The 24,840-nt window shown below is 48.2% G+C and overlaps 1 protein-coding gene across 2 annotated transcripts; it reads right to left on the reverse strand.

Annotated features, from left to right (window-relative positions):
- Window positions 1-270: 270 nt before the first annotated feature.
- LOC309517959 (hydroperoxide isomerase ALOXE3-like) lies at window positions 271-24,344 on the reverse strand. 2 transcript variants are annotated; one of them, XM_082197664.1, is made up of 14 exons: window positions 24,125-24,344; window positions 22,187-22,391; window positions 20,884-20,968; window positions 19,549-19,671; window positions 18,323-18,426; window positions 16,923-17,095; window positions 13,724-13,867; window positions 12,469-12,672; window positions 11,461-11,547; window positions 9,588-9,757; window positions 8,239-8,360; window positions 7,999-8,099; window positions 6,232-6,402; window positions 271-2,859 (listed from the first exon to the last, which is right to left on the reverse strand). In XM_082197664.1, exons 1-14 carry the CDS (start codon window positions 24,143-24,145, stop codon window positions 2,680-2,682), a joined length of 1,890 nt encoding a protein of 629 aa, XP_082053790.1. In that variant the 5' UTR covers window positions 24,146-24,344; the 3' UTR covers window positions 271-2,679. The 2 variants fall into 2 exon arrangements, with proteins under 2 accessions (XP_082053790.1, XP_082053789.1); XM_082197663.1 differs by lacking the exon at window positions 24,125-24,344 and adding an exon at window positions 23,759-24,020.
- Between the last annotated feature and the right edge of the window lie 496 nt (window positions 24,345-24,840).

Consider the following 24,840-nt stretch of genomic DNA (forward strand, 5'->3'; position numbering starts at 1 on the left):
GCTCAGTCACGCCTCACTCACAGGCCCTCCTCCGGGAAACACAGATCGCACTTCTGACACCAGTGTTGCACGCCACCCCAATCTCTGAGTGGTGTGAGGTTTTAGGGGTTCCAGATACTCGCCAGGGTTTGTGTTCCCTTTTGGGAATGAGGCACAGCAAAGACTGTGGTGTCTTTATGATATATGGTTTATCTTTATGATATATGGTTTATTTACACATACTATATACACAACCTGAGCCAATCCCAAGAGACTCTAGTTTGTTCCATAGCCACAACCTTGGATTCAAGCAGACACTCAACATTGGTCTGACTCTCCTGCTTGGGGCTTTGCAGTCACAATAATCCAACTGCCTACTGTAAGCACAGGGTGGCGTCCAGATGTTTTGGAACAAAACTCCCATCGGCCCCAGCCAACAGAGAGCCATAGAATTGGAGAGTTAGAAGAGACCCCCCCACGGTCATCTAGTCTAATCTCCTGCTATGCAGGAATCTCAACTTAAGCATCCGTGACATGATCATATGATTCTATGATTCTATATGTTGCCAGGGCTGATGGGAATTGTAGTCCAAAACATCTGGGGGCCACCACCCCATTGAGCCAAGCCTGAGCTAAAGCCACAACATTTGAAACATAAGTAACCCAAGACACTCTGATTGCTAGGAAAATGGGGACATTTGTATACATCTCCCTCAAAAATGTAATTCAAAGTGAATCCCAAATAGTCACAGTACTTCCACAACTCAACAAAACTAAATATTCGGAGCACAAGATATATTAATGGATGGTCATCTGTCATGGGTGCTTTCATTGAGATTCCTGCATTGAAGAGAGTTGGGCAGCATGACCCTCAGGCCCCTTCCAATTCTGTGATTCTGTAATGGTTAGGCAAGCTCGAAAGGGACATGTTTATTAGTCACTCCCTAGAAATACAGACAATGATAGAAATATAGAAATAATGACAAACCTAGACAGTATCTTAAAAAGCAGAGACATCACCTTGCCAACAAAGGTCCGTATAGTGAAAGCTATGGTTTTCCCAGTAGTGATGTATGGAAGTGAGAGCTGGACCACAAAGAAGGCTGATCGCCGAAGAATGGATGCTTTTGAATTCTGGTGCTGGAGGAGACTCTTGAGAGTCCCATGGACTGCAAGAAGATCAAACATCTCCATTCTGAAGGAAATCAGCCCTGAGTGCTCACTGGAAGGACAGATCCTGAAGCTGAGGCTCCAAGACTTTGGCCTCCTCATGAGAAGAGAAGACCCTGAAAAGACCCTGATGTTGGGAAAGATGGAGGGCACAAGGAGAAGGGGACGACGGAGGACGAGATGGTGGGACAGTGTTCTTGAAGCTACCAGCATGAGTTTGACCAAACTGCAGGAGGCAGTGGAAGACAGGAGGGCCTGGCGTGCTCTGATCCAGGGGGTCACAAAGAGTTGGACATGACTAAACGACTAAACAACAACAACAAGAAATACAGAGGGAAAGCGGCCAAAGATAAGAGCAACTGGTGCACAAGTTGGAAAACTGGTTGTTTTTGCAACTAGCGAAACTTAGTAAGGAAGGAAGAGCACATGATCGGTCAGATGAAAGACTCATCTAGGTCCAGCATCGTGTTCTCACAGCAGCCAAGCAGATTGTTGGGATGCGTCCGGGGAGACGGGGGCATTTGGCAGGCCCCCAGCTAGCTCCAGCCACCGGCCGGCAGCCGGGCGAACTCCTGTTCTCAGACCAGCATCAATTAGCAACTCGAGCCTCAAAGCCTTCCGAAGCTGAGCACGCTCTTATCAGCACTTCTCACAACGGAAGTGGCAGACAGAGACATGTGTAAGCGTTATTTACAAGCGTTTATTCAGCATCAGGAACAAAGGAAAAACATGTCTGCTTCCCTTCGTGTCCAAGCAAACAGCAGCATAGCAAAAGCAATCTACAACGGAAGTTCCCAGCAAGCTGTGCTGGAATGTAAACAGGCATGTGACACACAACAGTCATGCCTGTTCCTTTTAAGGTGGAACGCAACAATATCTTAACATAGATAATCAATCCCAGGGCAAGTCCACAGGCAGCACCTGAGATCATCAGCAGCGGTCTCCCCACAGATGAGCCCCAGCGATTGGTTTTCAGAGACACGTCGCCTCCGACAGTGGAGGGAGAAGCTAGCCATTGAGGTTTTGCAGACGTTTACAGCCTTATCCTGTGTGCTCCTTTTCCAAAGCTGCCCAAGTTGACAGCCATCGCTTCCTCCCGTTGGAATGACTTTCACAGTTCGACTAGTTTAAGATGCAACTTCGTCTACCTCTCCCGAATCTAGCCTTGGAGGCCTGAGATTTCCCAGGGGTCCGGGAGAAAGGAGGCCAAGTCGCATTGCGAATGGACCATCGCCATGCGATGTTCTGCAGTTTCTCCAATATTTTCAGGGGGTGTTGGAGGAGCAGGTGAGCAATTTCAGGAGCAACCGTAGTGAATGCCGTACAAAATAGAGCTGGAAAAGATGGACAACTCCACACTCCTGCCTGTTCTGGTCACCCTTGCAAGCATCAGGCCTGAAAGCCCAACTTGGAGGTTCAACGTTTCAATGCTATGGGGAGTGGCAGGTCCATAGGGCATCCCTGGGTTTCTTTTGGGAACCTTAGACTTCAAGGCGCCTCTTTGCAGAGCAAGCTGGGAGACAGCTGTGCTCAGATGGACGTGCTGTTTTCTACTTCCGGGGGGTTGAGATAGTGGTACGGCAGAGGCAGCCTCCGGTTCCGCTCCTCAATTTCCATGGAGATCTGGGCCAGGCGGTTCTGGAAAGCTGCGATTACCTCCTTCGGCTCCTCTTCTGTGAAATGTTCATCAGGGTAGCACCCCAGCGGTCTCTGGAGGGAGACAAGAAATGAGGGTGAGGTTCTAGAAAAGGTGTTTCCCAACCTTTGGGGCCACTGGCACCTTGGTGCTATAAACTGTGGGAATGTTCAGGGTGACACGAGAGGATATATTGTTTATTAACATCCTTCCTAACTTGCATTAGCAAGTTTCTTTACTTAGCAGAGTGCATTCCCCTTTACACAGCAGACAGCTAGTTGCAAACTCGTGTGAGTTTCTTAAGACAATCTGGCTTGTCCAGATTGAAATGTGTTCTAATATTTGCCTGGTAGGAAAAGACAGTATCTTAAAAAGCAAAGACATCACCTTGCCAACAAAGGTCCGTATAGTTAAAGCTGTGGTTTTCCCAGTAGTGATGTATGGAAGTGAGAGCTGGACCATAAAGAAGGCTGATCGGCAAAGAATTTATGCTTTTGAGTTCTGGTGCTGGAGGAGACTCTTGAGAGTCCCATGGACTGCAAGAAGATCAAACATCTCCATTCTGAAGGAAATCAGCCCTGAGTGCTCACTGGAAGGACAGATCCTGAAGCTGAGGCTCCAATACTTTGGCCACCTCATGAGAAGACAAGACTCTCTGGAAAAGACCCTGGTGTTGGGAAAGATGGAGGCACAAGGAGAAGGGGACGACGGAGGACGAGATGGTGGGACAGTGTTCTTGAAGCTACCAGCATGAGTTTGACCAAGCTGCGGGAGGCAGTGGAAGACAGGAGGGCCTGGCGTGCTCTGGTCCATGGGGTCATGAAGAGTTGGACACAACTAAACGACTAAACAACAACAACAACTCCTTGAATCCCCCCTAAAAAAATAAAGACGCCACATTCTTATTCATAAGCAATAAGAAGAAAGTTTACTCATGATCAGGCAGAGCACAGTGTGATCCCTGAAGGCAGGCTCAAGGTTAAAGTTACAAACTTCTACTAACAGGTTTACCCCATAAGGGAGATGACCTGAGGGACTGCTTGGCTGGCAGCCAGCAGTTCATTCCAGGAAGTTCTTAGGATGAAAAGAGGATGGAAAGGAGGGAGAGTGGCAGGCATTCCTTGGCCTTTTACCAGGACTGGAAAGGTTACGCCCACCCGCTAGTCCCATGCAAAAGGAAGGATGCTCCAGGCCAGGAGGAACAGGAAGTTTCGACTGGCTGGACCAAACATTCCCTTGCATGCCCGCTCTAGGAAAACAAGGAATGTTGTACTTGACTGCTCGCAGTGGATTACATCCCACATAAACTTGTCCCCAGTGCCCTCTACCCTATAAAAAAGCATAGACGATGTGAAAAGGAACCAGGGGTCTTAATAGATGGCAAGCTTAACACGAGGAAGTAATAGTCCCACTCTATTCTGCCTTGGTCAGACCCCACCTGGAATACTGTGTCCAATTCTGGGAATCACAGTTTAAAAAATGATATTGAGAAGCTGGAAGGTGTGCAGAAGAGGGCGACCAAGTCTGAATGGTGGAAGGAGTTGGGGATGTTTAGGAATCTGAGAGGTGACATGATAGCCATCTTCAAATAGCTAAAAGTCTGTTCCACAGAAGATGGAACAAGCTTGTTTCCTCTTGCTCCAGAGTGTCGGACTTTAAACCAATGGATTAAAGTTACAAGAAAGGAGAATTCCGACTCAACATTGGGAATAACTTTTTGATGGTAATAGCCCATGACCCGCTAAGGAAGATAATAAAATGCAATAAAATTCAGAGCAGCAACAATTAATTGAACCACTTTATAGGAAAACAATAAATTGCTTAGAGGTGTTTTGTTCTAGTAAGCCGCATGTAAGATTTGTTAAATAAATAAAATGAATTTCAGATTATATTACTTAGTGATGGGCGAATCTGTCGGCTTTGGTTTTTCTCAGTTTCTCATTTTGCCATTCTAAAATTCAGTTATTCACATTTCCATGAATTTGCAAAAGTATCAAAATAAAAAAATAAAAAACAAGTCCTCGTGAAAATTAATCAGCATTTTGGTGTGGATGTCTCCTGATATAACCTCTTTGTGTGAAATTTTGCCTCATATACAATTTTTCACATGATTGTGTTGTATTTTTGTAACATCTCGCTTGGCTAGAGAATCGCATTGCAAAATTCAGGGAAATACAACTTCCAACGGATGGCAGCATTTTGATTTGTGTTCCCCACCTCCAAAAAAGTGTGAATTAGGTAGTTTTGCCGATAAATGTGAACTGAACCTAATACTCCCAACATTCCTAATATTATTACATTTAGGGTGGTATTGAACTAAGTTTTCCTCAGAGCAGATTCGCTGAACCGAATAACTGTGTGCATTTATTTCAATGAGTAAAACTTAATTGAATCCCACACTTCACCCCCCCTTTTTCCTCCGAGGGGCTCATGGCAGCTGCATACATGGTTTCTCCTCAACACACTTTACCCTAACAACAACTTTGTAAGGTGGGCCAGGCCGACAGAGAATGACCAGCCCAGCTTCACCAAGGGAGCCTCATCGCTGAATTAGTCCAACGATAACCACTACTCGACACACTCTCGTTCAGGTTGGCCCTTTGGTTGCTTGGTAGCAGAATACAGCACACACCTTTTCTTGCTCTGGCTGTGCTGTGTCCCGGATAAGAAGGAGATGGCCATCTGTCATGGATGCTTTAGTTGAGATTCCCACATTGCGGGGGGTTGGACTAGATGACCCTGGGGTCCCTTCCAACTCAACAATTCCAAGATTCTATGATGATGATGATCATGGGTAGGCAAACTAAGGCCCGGGGGCCGGATCCGGCCCAATCGCCTTCTCAATCTGGCCCACAGACGGTCCAGGAATCAGTGTGTTTTTACATGAGTAGAATGTGCCCTTTTATTTAAAATGCATCTCTGGGTCATTTGTGGGGCATAGGAATTCGTTCATTTCCCCCCCCCAAAAAAAATATAGTCTGGCCCCCACAAGGTCTGAGGGATAGTGGACCGGCCCCCTGCTGAAAACGTCTGCTGACCCCTGATGATGATGATTGATTTACAGTGGTACCTCGGGTTAAGTACGTAATTCGTTCCAGAGGTCCGTACTTAATCTGAAACTGTTCTTAACCTGAAGCACCACTTTAGCTAATGGGGCCTCCTGCTGCTGCCGTGACGCCGGAGCACGATTTCTGTTCTCATCCTGAAGCAAAGTTCTTAACCTGAAGTACTATTTCTGGGTTAGCAGAATCTGTAACCTGAAGCGTATGTAACCTGAAGCATATGTAACCCGAGGTACTACTGTATTGAATTTATATACCGCCCTATAGCCGGAGGTCTCAGGGCGGTTCACCGAACAAAATCAAAACATAAAACCACAACATATATAATCAAAATAACAACCCAATAAACACCCCCCATCAATGTCCCTTCCATCCTCCTCTTACCCTATCCTCCGGTTCCTTGCTAAGCAGCCAAAGGAGGAGCAAAGTGTTACAGGTCGTGCTGACGTCCGGTAAAGTCTCTAGGACGCTCTCGAACGTCGCCCGGCCCTTGATTTTGGGGGGTGGCTTCCTCATGGAGGAGGGGTAGTTGGGCATCCAGGCGCCAAAATCAAACTGGAGAAGAAGAGTTGGAGGTTAGAGGGCTCTGGGCAGTCAAAAGGCACCTGGGACCCTTCCTCCGCCTGCAAATGGGGAGATGGGTCACCTGAGAGATTCACAGAGGATGTTCGCTGGGATCGAACCTTGGAGGGAGGAGGGAGATACTCCATTGGGTGAGGCTGGGGTGTCAGGTGTGCATGCAGGAGCCAGGCCTGTGACCAATAGGACTCTGCAGGACTGGGGCTTTCCTAAGTTTATTCTGAAGAGGCAAGGTGTGGCCTCACAGGTGAGGCTGATTGGTAACTCACAGCACCTGGTGGCAAGAGCCAAGAAGGGATATAAGGTCAGCATTTCCCAGCCTTGTTCCCTGCCTTGCTGCATGATCCTCAGACCCCTGACTTCGTGACTCCTTGCTTCTTGACCCTCGGACCCTTGGCTTCCTGACTCCTGGCTTCTGGACTCCCGTTCCTGCTCCCACCCCGCCATCTTGCCCCCGGTCCTGACTGTTAGGATATAGTTCCGTTCTACCTTAAAAGGGAACAGGCTATTGTGTCTGCTGGGAACTTCCATTGTATGTTGCTTTTGCTTTAGCTTTACTGCTGTTTTTGCTGGACACGAAGGCAAGCAGACATGTTCTCCTTTGTTCCTGAGCTATGCTGAATTAAATGCTGTAAATATGCTTGCACATCTCTCTCTGTCCACCTCTTCCGTCGTGGAGATTTACACACTCTGCTGACAGAGCATGCACGGGTCTCCAAACGTACCTGAGGCTCGTGTCACTGACTGAATAATGATGTTCCACGGGAGACCGGTGATCGGAGCCTGCTGGGGGCCTGCCTGATGCCCCCGTCTCCCTGGCAGTATCCCAACAACAGGGTTATGGGCCAGCTGGGACTTCGATTGCCCGTGAACCAGACCGTGGCATGGGGAACCAGCATTGGAAGCTGCCTTCTATGGATGCCGTCCCTTAGTCCACCTGGCTCAGAATTGTCTACACCACTCCTCCCCAACCAGGTGTTGTTGGAGACCACTCCTGTTTCACCTGGCCATTGGTTGTGGTGGTTGTGGCTGGTGGGAACTGGAGTCCAATGACATCTGGGGAGCATGAGGATAGGTAAAGGACCCCTGGATGCTTATGTCCAGTCAAAGGCGACTATGGGGTTGCGGCGATCAGCTCGCTTGCAGGCCGAGGGAGCCGGCGTTTGTCCACAGACAGCTTTCCGGGTCATGTGGCCAGCAGAACTAAGCCGCTTCTGGTGCAACGGGACACTGTGACGAGTGCCAGAGCACACAGAAATGCCATTTACCTTCCCGCCACAGTGGTACCTATTTATCTTCTTGCGCTGGTGTGCTTTCGAACTGCTAGGTTGACAGGCGCCAGGGCAGAGCAATGGGAGCTCACCCCATTGTGGGGATTTGAACCGCCGACCTTCCGATCGGCAAGCCCAAGAGGCTCAGTGGTTTAGACCGCAGCGCCACCCGCGTCCCCTTCCATGAGGAATGCAGTTCTGACGCCCCCACATAGACATGAGTCTCCCTCTCCTTTCCCTCTCTATGCAATCATTTGCATTCCACAGAGTTAAAGAGCAAGAGAAAGATGAAGACGCCAACCTGGCCGTTGTTGACGCTGGCATGGCGGATGGAGCAGGTAAATATCACCATGGTGAGGTATTTGGTGAGCTGGGCATTGGTTTCTAGATGCTCAGGGAAACCTGGAAGGAGAGCAAAATCAGGGTCAAGATGCCACCCCACACAACTGACCCCCCCAACCTCCCCCAGAGGTGGTCGCAGCATGAGGCGATTCAGGGTCCGGCGGCCATTTTTGTAGAGGGTGTCGGAAGCAGATCTTACCAGAGGACTCTCGCTGGAAAAAGCCCTTGTCGAAAATCTCAGCCACCCAGGTCTGGAGCTCAGGGTCCTCCTTGACAGAACCGTCACTTTTGTAGTAGAGATGGACAATGCCCTTCACAAAGCTGCAGCAATGAGAGGAGAAGGGAAAGAATCTGTGGCAGTTGCCGGTGAGGACACAGGAGGAGAAAGTGGTTTTTCTCGTGCCCAATCTGTTGGCCTCCGGAGGTGTGGGATTACAACTCCCATCAGTCCCCAGCTGGCAAAGCATGACTGTGGCATGCTAGACTAGAATGCGGCGGCCAGACTGGTGACTGGGAGTGGCTGCCAAGACCATATAACACATGAAAGACCTACATTGGCTCTCAGTATGTTTCTGAGCACAATTCCAAGTGTTGGTGCTGACCTTGAAACCCTAAATGGCCTCAAAGGCCCAGTAGACCTGAAGGAGCATCTCCATCCCCATCGTTCGCTGAGGTCCAGCTCCGAGGGCCTTCTGGCAGTTCCCTCCCTGAGAGAAGTGAGGTTACAGGGAACCAGGCAGAGGGCCTTCTCGGTGGTGGCACCTGCCCTGTGGAACGCCCTCCCGCCAGATGTCAAGGACATAAACAACTATCTGACTTTTAGAAGGCATCTGAAGGCAGCCCTGTTTAGGGAAGTTTTGAATGTTTGGTGTTTTTAATATTCTGTTGGGAGCCGCCCAGAGTGGATGGGGAGGCCCAGCCAGATGGTCAGGGTATAAGTAATACAATTATTATTATTATTAGTCACTGAGAAAAGAGAATGCTTCAGTACAGGTAGATGGGTCTCCACTGGCCTCATCTAGGCTCACAGACTGATATGTCTGATGGTTGAACCATCTTACCGACGAAGGCGCCAAGAGACTCTCTTGACCTAAGCGTGTCCGTAATGATGGCTTCTCCCCCAGTGAGATTATGCTTGCAAATTACATGACCCACTTAGCAATACAGTGGTACCTCTGGCTATGTACGTAATTCGTTCTCGAGGTCCATTCTTAACCTGAAACTGTTCTTAACCTGAAGCACCACTTTAGCTAATGGGGCCTCCTGCTGCTGCCGTGCCGCACGATTTCTGTTCTCACTCTGAAGCAAAGTTCTTAACCTGAAGCACTATTTCTGGGTTAGCGGAGTCTGTAACCTGAAGCGTATGTAACCTGAAGCGTCTGTAACCTGAGGTACCACTGTAGTCTAAATCCTGTTCCTTCCCAAGTCTAAGAATTCCAGGATTTGAAGAGATGGGCTGGAGGTCTGCCTTTGCAGTGTCCCCAGCAGGAAGGCTTGCTCTTGCTTTCTGCTTTGTCCCTCTCCGCCCTCCTGGAGCCAGGATCGCACCTCTCGATGGCTTCCCAGAGCTTCATGCCGTCCTCCTTGTAGTAGTAGCTGGGGAGCGACTCAAGCCCCCTCTCCCGGAGATCGTCAGGGAGGCAGAGGGTGGAATACGTCAGCGTCGAAAGACCTTTAGCCAGCAGGTGTGACAGACCGTGGAAGCCCGTGGCCATAGCCTGGGAGAGAGAAAAGGCCCTTTTTGAGGAGCTTGTAACGCGGTGGAGCGAATGCAAAGCTGCCAAGTGCCCTGGGAAAAACGGGACATCTCGTTTTTTCATGAGAGATCATGGCAGCCATTTTGGGTGCTCTTGCGCTGAAAAAGCACCTGGGAGGGGCAGAGAGGTGCGGGTCGCGAGAATCTCCTGGGAGAGCATCCCGGAAGACACATGTCCCAATTTGGGGGTCTGAAAAAGTTGGATGGTGTGTGAAGCAGGTAAGCTGCTGAGCTCAGAAACAGGAAAGCACCTGCTTAAGGCAGGGGATTCCAAAGTGTATTTGTTATAATATTAATATTATTGCTGCTATTATGATTATTTCTTCTTTTTTGTATATAATTTTTAATTAAATTTTCTGTTTTACAGTTTAAAGTACTCTTTCTTACATCCTTAAGATATCAATTTCCCTTCTTCTCTTTCCATGGTTCATGTTACATATCAAAAAACACTGCATATTTTACAAAAACTATACCATTCAGCATAGCTGTCAACTTACAGATTTGAAAATAAGGGAGCAGCAGCCAAAATAAGGGAGCTGCAGCCTCACCTGTTCCAGGCACTCCTTTCTTCCTGTTCTCCTGCAGTCTGGTCAAACTCATGCTGGTAGCTTCGAGAACACTGTCCAACCAACTTTGTAACCAGAGGTTCAACTGAATAGAATCTGAATCACATGCACCACAAGAAGGCCTATGCAGCCTCAACTTAAGATGGCTCCCCGGCCTGGCTTTGCACTGCAAAGTTTGCAGCAGCACGTGCAACAAAATGGCGTCCAGCATTCAAAAACCCCCTCAGCTTGCATTAACTAGCCACACACAAGGCATGCAAGCTCCACCCCCCAGTCGTTCTTAGACTTCTTATTGGCAAGCAGCGCAGCCAAGCAACACAGTTGGAGCCTCCCTGGCCAGCAGGGAGGGAGGGAGAGGAGCTGCTTCCTTTGAAATTTAAGGGACATCATTTAAGGGACATTTAAGGGACATCTATCAATAAGGGACAGCAGCAAGACATGGCACTGGAATGAGGGACTGTCCCTTCAAATAAGGGACACTTGACAGCTATGCATTCAGTCTTCCATTATTACGTCCACCAAAACTTATTTACACTGTTGAATTTATCTCAATGCTGCCAGCGTTTTCAGCTGTACACAGTTATTTCCCATATATTCAATAAACACTTTCCAATCTTCTCTAAATATATGTTCTTCTTGTTCTCTCATTCTATATGTTAAGTCTGCAAGCTGTGCATATTCCACCCCCATCGTTCTGCCCGGACACTGAGGTCCAGCTCTGAGGGCCTTCTGGCGGTTCCTTCACTGCGAGAAGCAAAGCTACAGGGAACCAGGCAGAGGGCCTTCTCGGTGGTGGCACTCGCCCTGTGGAATGCCCTCCCACCAGATGTCAAGGAAATAAACAACTACCTGACTTTTAGAAGACATCTGAAGGCAGCCCTCTTCAGGGAAGTTTTTAATGTTTGATGTTTTATCGTGTTTTTAATATTCTGTTGGAAGCTGCCCAGAGTAGCTGGGGAAACCCAGCCAGATGGCCGGGGTATAAATAATTTTTGTTATTATTATTAACAGTTAATTTCCCATATGTGGGGCAAAGTCTTCATCGTGGGCAACTGCCCCCAGGATCAGACTGCTAAGGGTTAAGCAAATCCGCGCTTACCAGGTCTATGAGGCCGCCTGGAGCAAAGAGATTCCCCCTTCCCAGGACGTTGATATGGAGCGTATATCTGAAGTGTGGGATTAACAGCTGCAGGTGAGAGAGAAAAAAAACAAGGTCAGAGAAAGGAGGTCACTGGAGGTGGGCGAGTCCAAGGGAGGGTTGAGATCATCCCCTTCCCCAAACCTTGCTCAGGCCAACTATGGGTATGTCCACCTTCCACAAATATTTTCATAGAATTGCAGAATTGTAAGGGGCCCCAACGCGGGTGGCACTGTGGGTTAAACCACAGAGCCTAGAGCTTGCTGATCAGGAGGCCGGTGGTTCGAATCCCCACGACAGAGTGAGCTCCCGTTGCTCGGTCCCTGCTCCTGCCAACCTAGCAGTTCGAAAGCACGTCAAAGTGCAAGTAGATAAATAGGTACCACTCCAGCGGGAAGGTAAACGGCATTTCTGTGCGCTGCTCTGGTTCGCCAGAAACGGCTTAGTCCTGCTGGCCACGTGACCCGGAAGCTGTATGCCGGCTCCCTCGGCCAATAATGCGAGATGAGCGCCCCAGCCCCCGAGTCGGTCATGACTGGACCTAATGGTCAGGGGCCCCTTTACCTTTAAGGGACCTCAAAGGGTCATCAAGTCCAACCTCCTACGACGCAGTTAAAAAATCAGTGGCAGACGGCCACCCCTCCCTTTGTTTAAAAACATCCCATGAAGGAGGTTTAGAGTGAATTCCTCCCAACATATGTTTCTTTGCATACCATTGGAACTAATAGACACAAATGATGCCAAGTGAATTCCCTAATAATAATGAAACAAAAAATTTAAGGTCTTATATATAAAATAATTGTTCATAAATGTACCAAGCAAACACGTACATAAATATATAAACCACATGTCTGAAGCAGCACAGGAAAACAGCCCTGGAAACCATTTTGACTTCCAAACTGACCAAATGATTTCTCTGCAAAGTCAAATGGAAGAGCCTCCCCGTTGTCCCCTTCAACCCACACCCACCTTGTGCACCGGGTGGCACATGGGCAGTTGCCGCAGGGTGGCCAGCAGGAAGACTTCCACCACCAGGTGGGTGTGCAACAGGTGGGTGAGGACCTCGTGGATGTGGAAAGTGCTGTTTCGCACCCAGAGCTTTGCCAGCGCCCAGTCCCACTCCGAATCGGTGGGCAAGAAGACGGGGCTCTCCGGTCCGGGTTTCTGGGTGAGCTGGAAACAGGAAAGCGTTGTTGAGGTTGTAGTTGTTTTTTGAGAGCAAGTTACTAGTCCCTTGAGAGCATAGCTGTCAACATTTCCCTTTTTTAAAGGGAAATCCCCTTATTCCAAATAGGATTCATCGCAAGAAAAGGGAAAAGTTGACAGCTATGCTCGGGAGGGAAGCAAAAATGGTGTCACAGGTCAACACGGAGTAAACCCATATTTTTTTGTGGCCAGGCTTCCCTAGGAGTATGTTTGCACTTCTGAGTTGTACAAAACTATTCACCCACCAGGCCCCCGTCCATGAGGCAACGGCACAAAGCCAGGAATCTTTATCCTCTAAACCAGGCATGTCCAAAGTCCGTTTTGGGGGCCTGATCGGTTTAATCTGGCCCCTGTGGCAGTTTATTTCCAGGGGTAAAATCCCAAAAAAACCTCAACAACTTCAACACTAAAAAACGCTCAGCAACTCACGGCCCTTCACTTCATCTAATCTGGCCCTCTTTGAAAAAAGTTTGGACAAACTAAGGCAGGCAAACTAAGGCCCGGGGGCTGGATCCAGCCCAATCACCTTCTAAATCTGGCCCCCAGACGGTCCCGGAATCAGTGTGTTTTTCCATGAGTAGAATGTGTCCTCTTATTTAAAATGCATCTCTGGGTTATTTGCGAGGTGTAGGAATTCATTCATATATATTTTTCCAGAATACAGTCCGGCCCCCCACAAGGTCTGAGGGACAGTGGACCCGCCCCCTGCTGAAAAAGTTTGCGGACCCCTACTAGTAAACCAAAGTGTTGTAGTCAACTAAGCCCTGCTCGGGACAGACCCGCTGAAACGAACATGTCTGCCCTGGATTTGAAATCATCCTTTTTTTAAAAAACAACTATGTTTTTATTGTCAATTGCTCTGGGATGTTTCGTGGGAACTGGAATAACAGAAGAATCTGAGTATTGTGGTACAAGGGGGTGGGGGTGGGAGAAAGAGGGTGAGGAAGAGAATTAATCCCTCCAGCTCCGGAGTGGGGGGCTTGGTGGAATTTGTCACCCCAGAGGGAGACGGCGTTACCTGGATGGCAATGGGGATCATTTCACCCAGGGGAGTCGAGTGCAGGAGGCAGAGAGGAGCGGAGATATGCTGGAGGGAACCGTTCAGTTTGGCGGCTGGGACGCCTTCCAGAATCTGGCAGTCGATGAGGAAGATGGTGCCCTTCTGTAAGTCAAGGTAAAGGTAAAGGTAAAGGGACCCCTGAGCAGTTGTGGCCGACTCTGGGGTTGCGGCGCTCATCTTGCTTTACTGGCCGAGGGAGCCGGCGTTCAGCTTCCAGGTCATGTGGCCAGCATGACTAAGTCGCTTCTGGCGAACCACAGCAGCACGGAAACGCCGTTTACCTTCCCGCCGGAGTGGTACCTATTTATCTACTTGCAATTGATGTGCTTTCAAACTGCTAGGTTGGCAGGAGCAGGGACCGAGCAACGGGAGCTCACCCTGTTGCGGGGATTCGAACTGCCGACCTTCTGATCGGCAAGTCCTAGGCTCTGTGGTTTATTCCACAGGGCCACCCGCGTCCCCTCTGTAAGTCAAAGCCTGCCATTAATAGGACGGAGGGGTGAGGTAGGACAAGAATACGCCTCCAAAATGAAAAATGGCATCTATCTAGTAAAGGCTTTCTGGGAAACAAAATATAACGAGTTACAGAAAATGTTCAAAACCACTTTTGTTAAAAAAAAAACCAGAAGCCTTTTTACTGGGTATAGTAGGTGAAGAGGTACCAAGGGAGGATAAAAGACTGTTCATGTATGCAACATCAGCGGCAAGAACCCTTTTAGACCCAAAATGGAAACAACAAGAAGGACCGACGAAAGAAGAGTGGAAGATGAAAATGATGGACTTTGCGGAACTGGCAAAGCTGACGGGGAAAATCTGAAACCAGCATGATCAAGTATTCCAGAAGGACTGGAGTAAATTTATATGATATTTGAAAGATCATTGTAAGCAATTAACAACACTAGTAGGGCTATCTAAAGATTTGTAATGAGAAATTGTTTACCTTTCTATATTTAGATAGAGAGAGATAATTTATTACAGTCAAAGACCAGCTCCCATAACATAACACAATAAAAACAGCGTTCATAAAGATAAAATATACAATCGGAACAGATTGCAGCAATAGCTCATGAGTTAAAATTGAGATATATACATAAACCTGTACAACTGAGATTTGGGCTACCATAAAAAAAATGACCCTGAGGCTCCCCAAAGAGCAACTTCAGCATTTCCCTAGTAAGCTACTTTATTCTAGAGGATGATATATGCCTACAAATCTGGGCGCAGAATCTGGCTACCAGCCAGGTCGTCTTATGATCTTTGCTTAAGAGGAGAAAATTAAGTTTAGACTTGTCTGAAAGATACGCGAGCCTCTTCAGCAAAGGATCAACGGTGTCTCTACGAATCTCAACATAAAAAGGACATCTATAAAATATATATGTTTCTATATTTATTTAAACTTTGAGGTATTTTGTGATGTCTTATTAGAACTGGAAATTCCCGCTCACCCCTTCCCAACAGGTGGGTGGAGTTTGCGGCCCTGAGCGGTGCCACCTGGCCAGGTGCCACCCACCAGGTAACTGCGGGCTTGGCCCCCCCACCTGGTGGGCCAATGGGCTGCCAGTGGGGGTGTGGCCTGGGAGTACATTTAGGGGCCGGTTCCCGGCCAAGACTCACAGGCCTTGTTAGGTATCCTTTAGTCTATCTTTGAGTGAAAGGGGGGGCATCTCACCCCCCCATGCGGCGGCATTTTTGCAGGTCCCGTTAAAGCAGCGGTTCTCAACCCGTGGGTCCTCAGATGTTGTTGGACTACAACTCCCATCATCCCTGAGCTCTGGCCTTGCTAGCTAGGGGTGATGGGAGTTGTAGTTCAACAACATCTGGGGACCCACAGGTTGAGAAAGGCTGTGTTAAAGGGTGTTTGTGGGAGTCCCTGGCCCTAGAGCTGCGGCAAGTAGGTCAAACTCCCAATCCGGTGCTGTGCATGGGCGCGCTGTGTAAGTTGACGCTTTGCAGTCCCCTCACATTGCAACTGTCTCCCTGCACATCCTCAGCCCCCTGTGGGGTTGAGGGAAATACCTTCCAAGGCCATTTCCAGGTTGCCAACATCTGAATTCGATACAGTTGTCGCCAATTTGAACCCATACCATGTTGTCTAGTCACTTCCTTTGTAGGGGGCGGAGTGTTATGATATAGAAGCAATGCGGCCGCGAGCTGGCAGCTTGGAAGCAAAACATAATGGGAATGTTGGGACTGTTTCCGTGGGAAACAGAGGGACAGTCTATTCACAGTGCGAAGCACCGGAATTAGCTGAGAGTGTAATATGAGCTGTACAGGAAGTACAGTAGGTGGAGTTTCACTCTCTGCTGTTGGAGTTTGAAGAGAGCAGACGTGTTTTCTGTAACGCTGCAAAGACAGAAATAAAGGCATGTAAATACGTTTCTGTCTATCTCTTTCCCCTCCCTGGAGGGGGGGCAGGAAAGAGTGGTGTGTTCTCCTCACGCCGACCTTGCCTGGATCTTGCCAGGAATGCAGACAGGGAGGTCAACTGGGAGATCAAGCCGGGTGCCTGGAGAGTGGCCAGTTTCTCCTGATAATGGTTTGAATCCTGACACAGAGGGGCCCAAGGACAGGGTTAGTGTGTGGGCCCGCAAATATATAAAATGCTGTGATATAAAGGTTTACTTTGAAAGCCAAGAGGTGGGAGGGGAGGAAGTCGATAGGCTCGAAGAAATTATGGGGTATCAGAGTTTTTAGGGGGTTAACCAGACTGGGATATCTGGGATAGCAGGCTTGTTGGTTTTGAATGTCTGGTGTAGATTTTTTTCAATTTCATTGTTCTGTATGGGACAATGACAATAAAGATTATCGTATCGGAAAATTAATAAAAATTATTTTGAAAAGAAAAGAAAAGTGGCTGCCTGTCTAATAATATAAATTGTATCTTCTTTCCATTGACTCATACATCCCAAGTCTGTAGCAAAACTATGTGAAATTATTGGAGACAATGCAAACAACCAAAGCTTTAAGTGACAATTACGGAATCTTGCGAAAGAGCATCAAAATTGCGCAAGAGAATGAGCAGCAAAAGCAGAGTGGGCTCAACAATTCACGAAAAAGGAACAAAGGGAGAGGATGGAGCGAAGGGCATCCCTGATGGCAGCTGAGGACTTTGTGAGGCTGTGTTCGGAAGGTGTGGGGGCCTGTCCTGTCTTCTTACCTTCAGCTCCTCCTCCAGGGTGGTGTGCTTCTCCAAGGATTTGGCAACCATCTCATGTGTGACGGGGAAATTGGATGGGATCTCGGTGCAGCGCCGGATGATGACGGGATTCACTCCGTTGAGATACTGGTACCCAAAGAAAGCATCTTCGTCCCAGTGCGTGCTGACATATTCTGGGGACACAGAGATGTCCTTGGTAAGGTATCAGAGAGGGCAGATTTCCTTTGGGGTGTGTGCTAGAGGAGGCCTTTATTCAGAGGTGGGGGCAGATGGGACGAACTGCAAAAGTCCTTCAGTCCTCAGTTCCTCCCATCCATAAAGTAACAACAACAACAATTTATTATTTATACCCCACCCATCTGGCTGGGTCCCCCCAGCCACTCTGGGCGGCTTCCAACAAAACACTAAAATACAATAACCTATTAAACGTTAAAAGCTTCCCTAAACAGGGCTGCCTTTAGATGTCTTCTGAAAGTTTGGTAGTTATTTTTCTCTTTGACCTCTGGTGCAGAATTTAGGCTCCTGGGAATCTCAGCCAGAGGAATTTGCTGTCTTTATGGCTGGGAAAACATGCTGGGACTGTGAAATCTCAGGAGCTGAATGAGATTTTAGGGTCATAGCCATGCCATTCCTGAAGTGGTTTAACTATCAATCGCTTTTCACAGGGAACTTTGGGGATTTTACCCCTCTGAGGGGGGAACAGGGATCTGTTGACAACTCTCAGCATCTTTAACAAACTACAGCTCCCAGAATTCTTTGGGGTTAGATGATTACAACCCGTTATGCTTTGGAAACTTCAGCCGGTGCAGAATTTGGCAGTCAGGTTGGTCACCGGGGCAAGATTTGAGCAGATAATGTCAATCCTGGCCCAATTGCACTGGCTGCCAATGAGTTCCCCGTTCTCAAATGAAAGTGCTGGTTTTGACCTATAAAGCCTTAAACGGCTCAGGACTGCAAGACCTCAAGCCCTGCCTCTCTCCAGATGAACTGCCCTGGACCCAGTGATCACCTGAGGCCCTTCTTTGTGTGCCTCCTTCGTATGAGGTCTGGATGGTGGCAATAAAAGGAAGGGCCTTTTCTCCGTTGGCTGCCCATTCGTGGAATCCTCTCTCCCTAGAGAGGCTCGCCTGGCGCCTTCACTGCATCCCTTTCGGTGCCAGGCAAAAATATTCCTCTTCTCCCAGGCCTTTGGCTAATTAAACTCTCTAAGGCCTTTGGAGTGAGTTTATTGGTTTTGTTTGTTGTTATGGCATGTTTTTTGTTTTGCTTTTATATTGTAAACCACCCTGTGATCTTTGGATGAAGTGTGGTATAGAAATAATAATGATAATAATAATAATAATAATAATAATAATAATAATAATGGTTTATAGGATGAATGTGGTCTGGATGATACTGACCTGAAACAGGGGATCGATAAAACCAAAAAGCCCTCCGAACATCATCTAGCTTCCGCCAAGAATTCTTACAATCCAGCAAGCCCTTCAGTTTCAACTCAACTTCTCTGGCATTCAGAAAGGAAAATAAAACATATTGAAAAGTGGGGGATACTGGGTCTCCAAAGCTGCTCTTGTTTCTGCCCCCCATGACTGGCAGAAATAAAACAGCTACAGCATAGATATTTCCCACAGCATAGATAAGCATGATAGGGAGGAACTTCACCTGTTGAGTTCCTGTCTGCTCTACATGTCTTAATGGCAAAAATGCTGGGAATTTTATACTTCCGCCGCTTATTCCACACACAGGTACATTCTTGCCAATCCATGGTTGATCCCTTGTCGGTACATTTAAAATCAAATAATAATAATAATAATAATAATAATAATAATAATAATAATAATAAATTTTATTTATATCCCGCCCTCCCCAGCCGAAGCTGGGCTCAGAGCAGCTAACAACAGTAGAATGATAAAACATTCTAAAATCATTTCATTATAAAATTAATTCGAAATCAGATTAATGGCAACCATTGGGCTAGAGTTCTGTGAGGATTGCCAAGGAGGGGGTCAGGCTGTGCCTTGGCCAAAGGCCTGGTGGAACAGCTCTGTCTTGCAGGCCCTGCGGAAAGATGTCAAGTCCCACAGGGCCCTAGTCTCTTGTGACAGAGCGTTCCACCAAGTCAGGGCCAGTACTGAAAAGGCCCTGGCCCTAGCGGAGACCAGTCTAACCACCTTGCACCCTGGGAACTCCAAAATGTTGTCATTTGTGGACCTTAAGGTCCTCTGCGGGGCATACCAGGAGAGGCGGTCCTGTAGGTACGAGGGTCCTAGGCTGTATAGGGCTTTGAAGGTTAAAACCAGCACCTTAAACCTGATCCTGTACTCCACCGGGAGCCAGTGCAGCTGGTAAAGCACCGGGTGAATGTGATCTCGCAGCGAGGACCCCGTAAGGAGTCTCGCTGTGGCATTCTGAACCCGCTGGAGTTTCTGGGTCAGTCTCAAGGGTAGCCCCACGTAGAGCGAGTTACAATAACTCGCATGGATCACAGTGGCGAGATCAGGGTGAGAAATTTGCTATGAGCAAAACGGGTGAACCAGAATTTTTGCACAAGTTCAGATCCTGGGGAATTCCTCTTATCCCTCCTCTAGCTCCTGCCTCTGCCACCCATGTCCCAACAGATACTTACGAAGCCACCATTTGCACCTGGAAGGCAGTGTATCGCCTGAAGGAATACCGATCGTTTGGATGCAAATTGTCTACGCAATCAACATCTAGGCATTGGGGCCAGCCCGGTTGATATTCTTTATATCTGCCCCAACAAATAAACATAAATGTTTGCAAAAATCCATAAACGGGGGGAAACTGCATAAAAATCAACGTCTCAGCAAAAACACAAATGTGCATTATATCTGATGAAAATTGCTTGCAGAACTGTGTGCGTTACTCAAAAGTGCTTTAAAAAAACGAGTATAGGGAATTTTGCAGTGAAATGCTGCTCAGTTTTCACAGGGACTTAGAAAAAGCCCCCCCAAAGTGATTTGGAAATGTGGAAAACTAAAGATGGGGAAAATGAGAAACTCTGGGGAGAGCCACACCATAGATTCAACGCACACGACTTCTCCCAAAGAACCCTGGGAACTGTAGTTCCCCCTCATTCAGCTACAATTCCCAGCACCCTTGCCGAAGGACAGCTCCCAGTTTCCTTTGCAGGAAGTGCTTGAAATGTATGGTTCAGGGAGCGCCCTGAAATCTTATTCGGCTCCTGAGATTTCACACTGCCAAGCATATTACGCCAATCATGAGGACTAGGAAGTTGCTGAGATTCTTGGGAACCTACCGTATTTTTCGCTCTATAGGACGCACTTTTCCCCTCCAAAAATGAAGGGGAAATGTGTGTGCGTCCTCTGGAGCGAATGCAGGCTCCTTGGCTTCAGCGATAGCAACGCAAAGCCTCCAAAACGCAGAGGGAGCGCTCCCTCCGCACTCCGGAGGCTACACGTTGCTTTCGCTGAAGCCTGGAGAGAGGGGTCAGTGCGCACCGACCCCTCTCGCACTCCAGGCTTCAGGGATAGCCGCCTGAAGCCTTCAGAGTGCAGCAGGACCTTGCGCTGCGCTCCGAAGGCTTCAGGTTCCTTTTGCTGAAGCCGGAAGAGCAAGACTCTCCTGGCCTCAGCAGAGAGGGAGAGCTGTGCAGCGCCCCTTCAGCCAAGCAGGAGGAGAAATGGAAGGGGCTCCGTTTCTCCTGCCGCTTCGCTGAAGGGGCGCTGAGCAGAGAGGGGGAGAATTTCTTTTTCTTGTTCTCCCCCTCTAAAACAAGGTGCGTCCTATGGTCGGGTGCGTCCTATAGAGCGAAAAATACGGTAAATTCTGCATGCGCTCTTTGGGGGAAGCCATGTATGAAATGTGCTTTAAATTGTACAATATGGCGCTGTCCGGGGAGAACCCAATGTTGACAGATTGACTCGTCCCTGCAGCCGACTCCTGGCCCGTTCAGGTGAGCTTAGCCACAGAATCTGCTCACCTGTAGGCCTGTTGCTTCGCTCGCAGCTCATTTCTCCGATGTTGTAAGAGCAGCTCGTTCTCCTTGTCCATGCAAACGGTTTTGGCTGGAGGGGAGAGAGGCGGGTGGGATGGAAATAGAGTTTTGGGGGAGAGGAAAGATCGCAGGACGGGGCTTTCTCTGGCAACCTGGCTCCATCCCTCTGAACCCAGGGCCAGCCTTGAGGCTGCAGCCCTGTCTTTGGAGAACCAGAGATCTAATTCTAATAAGGGCTGCCGCTTCCAGAACTCAAGCCTGAGCTTGCTTCCCTTCCTCTTCCCTCCCCATCGATTTTTCCTTTTGTGTCATGACTTTCAGATTGCCAGCCTCAGGGCAGATACTACCTTGCCACAGACCTCGTAAGCCGCAGCTGGAGCCTTTTGGCTAAAGAGCGAGTCAATAATAATCATAATTACAATGAAATATATACAGCGGTACCTTGGGTTAAGTACTTACCATATTTTTCGCTCCATAAGGTGCACCTGACCGTAAGGCGCACCTAGTTTTCAGAGGGGGAAATAATCAAGGGAAAAAAATATTATCCCCCCCCCAGCTCAGATCTTCTCGCGGCTGGAGGGGGAAGCCCGGTTAGCCCCCCCCCCAGCCCCAAAGATCAGCTCAGGGACCTTCTCCCTGCTTTTGCGGGAGGTGGGGGAATTCCCCCACCTCGTAGAAAAGCCCACAGGAGCCGCGCATCCTTTAAGGAGCACACGGCTCCTGTGGGCTTTTACACGAGGAGGGAAACGGGATTGACTGGCCACATCAGTCCCTTCTCCCTCCTGGGGAAAAGCCCGCAAGAGCCATAGGCGCTTTTCCTGCCTGCCTCCCCCCTGCATTCGCTCCATAAGACACACACACATTTCCCCTTACATTTTAGGAGGGGGAAAGTGCGTCTTATGGAGCGAAAAATACGGTAATTCGTTCCGGAGGTCCGTTCCTAACCTGAAACTGTTCTTAACCTGAAGCACCACTTTAGCTAATGGGGCCTCCTGCTGCTGCCACTGCGCTGCCAGAGCACAATTTCTGTTCTCATCCTGAAGCAAAGTTCTTAACCTGAAGCACGATTTCTGGGTTAGCGGAGTCTGTAACCCGAAGCGTCTGTAACCTGAGGTACCACTGTATATATCCTTCGTGGAGTGGGTGTCTGTGGCAGCACGGAGCCTTTGGCCACGAGGAATGCTAATCGGGTGGGAAGGAAGTCTTGGATGTGATAATACGCCAAGCCAGAAAAGCGTCGCTCCTTCCCCTCTGTGGAAATACCAGAAAGCCGGACAGGGTCTCTCACCTGCCCCTTCTCTGAGCTCGAGGGTCTGGTACCCCACAAGCCACTGGTAGCAGGGGAAGTGATATGTCTCTCCCAGGGGGGCGGACACTTCAACATAGCTGCAGTTCCAGTTCGTCTGAGGGAAGATGCTGTAATTCTCCTTGTGAAGCCGTACCAGCAGGATGGGACCCAAGTCCTGTTCGCTTTGGACCACATATTCACCCACCTGAGAGGCAGAAGGGGAGAGTTTAAGGCAGGGGGGTCAGCAAACATCTTCAGCAGGGGGCTGGTCCACTGTCCTTCAGACCTTATGGGGGGCCGGGCTATATTTTGAAGGGGGGGAAATGAACGAATTCCTATTCCCCACAAATAACCCAGAGATGCATTTTAAATAAAAGGACACATTCTACTCATGTAAAAACACGCTGATTCCCGGACCGTCCGCAGGCCGGATTCAGAAGGCGATTGGGCCGGATCCGGCCCCCCAGGCCTTAGTTTGCCTACCCATGGTTTAAGGCACATGGCAACCGGAAGAGGCTGTGAAATGCAAAGAAGGCGGTGTTTTCGCATCCGCCTTCCCCTCTGGCAAAAGGACACAGGACTTTCTTAAAGGATTCGGCAGTAAGCCTGAGAGTTAACCCAACCCAAAAGTGTTCTGTACACAATAAATCAGTTTTGAGTTCATCTCTCCACCCACTCACGCCATTACCTGCATCTTCACAAAAGTTTAGCCCATCACTAGGCTATCAGAACAGCAGGAGGAGCTGAGAAGGGAGCAGTGGAGTTCATGGATTTTAAAAAATAATCATTTTGTATGTTGCCTTTGTTTCTTCATTTGATCCTTTTACATAGTTTTGCATGTACCATGGTATTTTATGCATTGTGCCTTTCAGTCCTTTGTATTGATCATTGTTTATTGTAATTGCTAAGTTTCTGTTTGACGTTTTGAGAGTTAATTTTATCGTGCACTATTATATTCTAATAGGTAAAGGGACCCCTGACCATTAGGTCCAGTCATGACCGACTCTGGGGTTGCAGTGCTCATCTCGCTTTATTGGCCGAGGGAGCCGGCATACAGCTTCTGGGTCATGTGGCCAGCATGACTAAGCCACTTCTGGCGAACCAGAGCAGCACACGGAAACGCCATCTACCTTTCCGCCGGAGCGAACCTATTTATCTACTTGCAAGTGATGTGCTTTCGAACTGCTAGGTTGGCAAGAGCAGGGACTGAGCAACGGGAGCTCACCCCGTTGCAGGGATTCGAACCACCGACCTTCTGATCGGCAAGTGATAGGCTGTGTGGTTTAACCCACAGCGTCACCCGCGTCCTTAATAGGTTATTACGCATTACTTTATTTCATTCCATTTTAAAGTTACGTTTCGTTATGACTTTTTGTATTGGATCAGATGATTATAAGGTGTGCGTTCTTTGCTGTATATTTTGTTGCTGTGAACCGCCTTGTGTATAGTAACATAGAAAGGCCGTCCATGAATTAAAACTGAAATGAAATGGAAAATTAGGGCTGAGCTAAAATCCTGCTGAAATCTGACAGTGCTGAGCTAGGCAGGCTTCCAAAAACCCAAAGCACTCACCTCTCCGGGCGAAAAGTCTTTGCCGCATTTATCCAGCTGGGTTTTGGGGCTCTCCCCTTGAGACCCCACCAAAGTGATGGAGATCGAATCCATGGTCCCTGCACACAGGTAGTTGCCCGTGGCAACCCGGATTTTGTAGGTACCAGCCATGGAGGCTGCAGCTGCGGGACTTTTCCAGAAACCTTGATGAAAGCCAGTGAGGTTTTTATTTTCCCTCTCCCTCCTCCTGCTTCCCGCCCAGAGTCTGGCTGTTCAGAGGAGAAGACCAGCCAGTTCCCCCACTCCTCCGCCTTGCAGGGTTGATGCTTGGAAGAGAATTTGGGAGTGAACACGAGTCGGCCCCTCCTGACTCCCACGCACGCTCACCTGGGACAGGTGCAGGTTCATGCAGGTGGGTGGGACGTTTCACTTGGCCGGAGCTTTATCAGATGCTGGGAGATCTTGGGTTCGAGACCGGGGGCGGCAGGCAAAGCCGGCTTCCATTTATCTGCAGGAAAGATTAAAAAAACAACAACTAATCGGTGACAAATTATGACAACACCAGAGGACTCATCACCTGGAAGGATTATCTTTGGCTCTGCAATCTTGACATGGGAAATTCTCGCAGGCTTTCGAAAGCAAGCATACCATGCTGCGTAATCTGATTGGCTGGGTTCATAGCATGCGATACCAACTGCTGGGTTGCCAGGATAATGCCCAATGTTGCCAGGTCAGCTGCCTGTTAGGCTGCAGCACTAATCCTGTCCGAAACCATAACTGGGCCTCCTTCCACTTCATTTTTCTTTTTTTAATGATATTTATTAGTGTTTCACAAACAATAAAAACCAATTCCAACATTTAAACTACAAAAGCAAAACAAAATAAAAAATACACAGTAAAAAAACAGTTGATAGAAGAAAGAAAAGAGAAATAAAGAATAAAGAGTAAAGACGAAGAGTAAAGACAAAGAAAAATGCCAAAGTTCAGGGCTAAAAACAAACAAACAAAAAGATTAATATTTTCAAATCTTATATTTTCTTCACTAGTTTCTTGACCTCCTCACACCTCCCATTTTGTATTCCAATTCAAATATTAAATTCAGC

The sequence above is a fragment of the Podarcis vaucheri genome (genome assembly GCF_965113315.1).
Source record: "Podarcis vaucheri genome assembly, chromosome: 13".
In the NCBI taxonomy this organism is placed as follows: Eukaryota; Metazoa; Chordata; class Lepidosauria; order Squamata; family Lacertidae; genus Podarcis; species Podarcis vaucheri.

Coding starts and splice junctions, on each gene's coding strand:
- LOC309517959 (XM_082197663.1), bottom strand. CDS start 23,908: ATGGCTGGTACCTACAAAATCCGGGTTGCCACGGGCAACTACCTGTGT. Junction 22,392..23,758: donor AAGACTTTTCGCCCGGAGAG/GTGAGTGCTTTG, acceptor TCTGCCTCTCAG/GTGGGTGAATATGTGGTCCA. Junction 20,969..22,186: donor CGAGCTCAGAGAAGGGGCAG/GTGAGAGACCCT, acceptor TCTCCCCTCCAG/CCAAAACCGTTTGCATGGAC.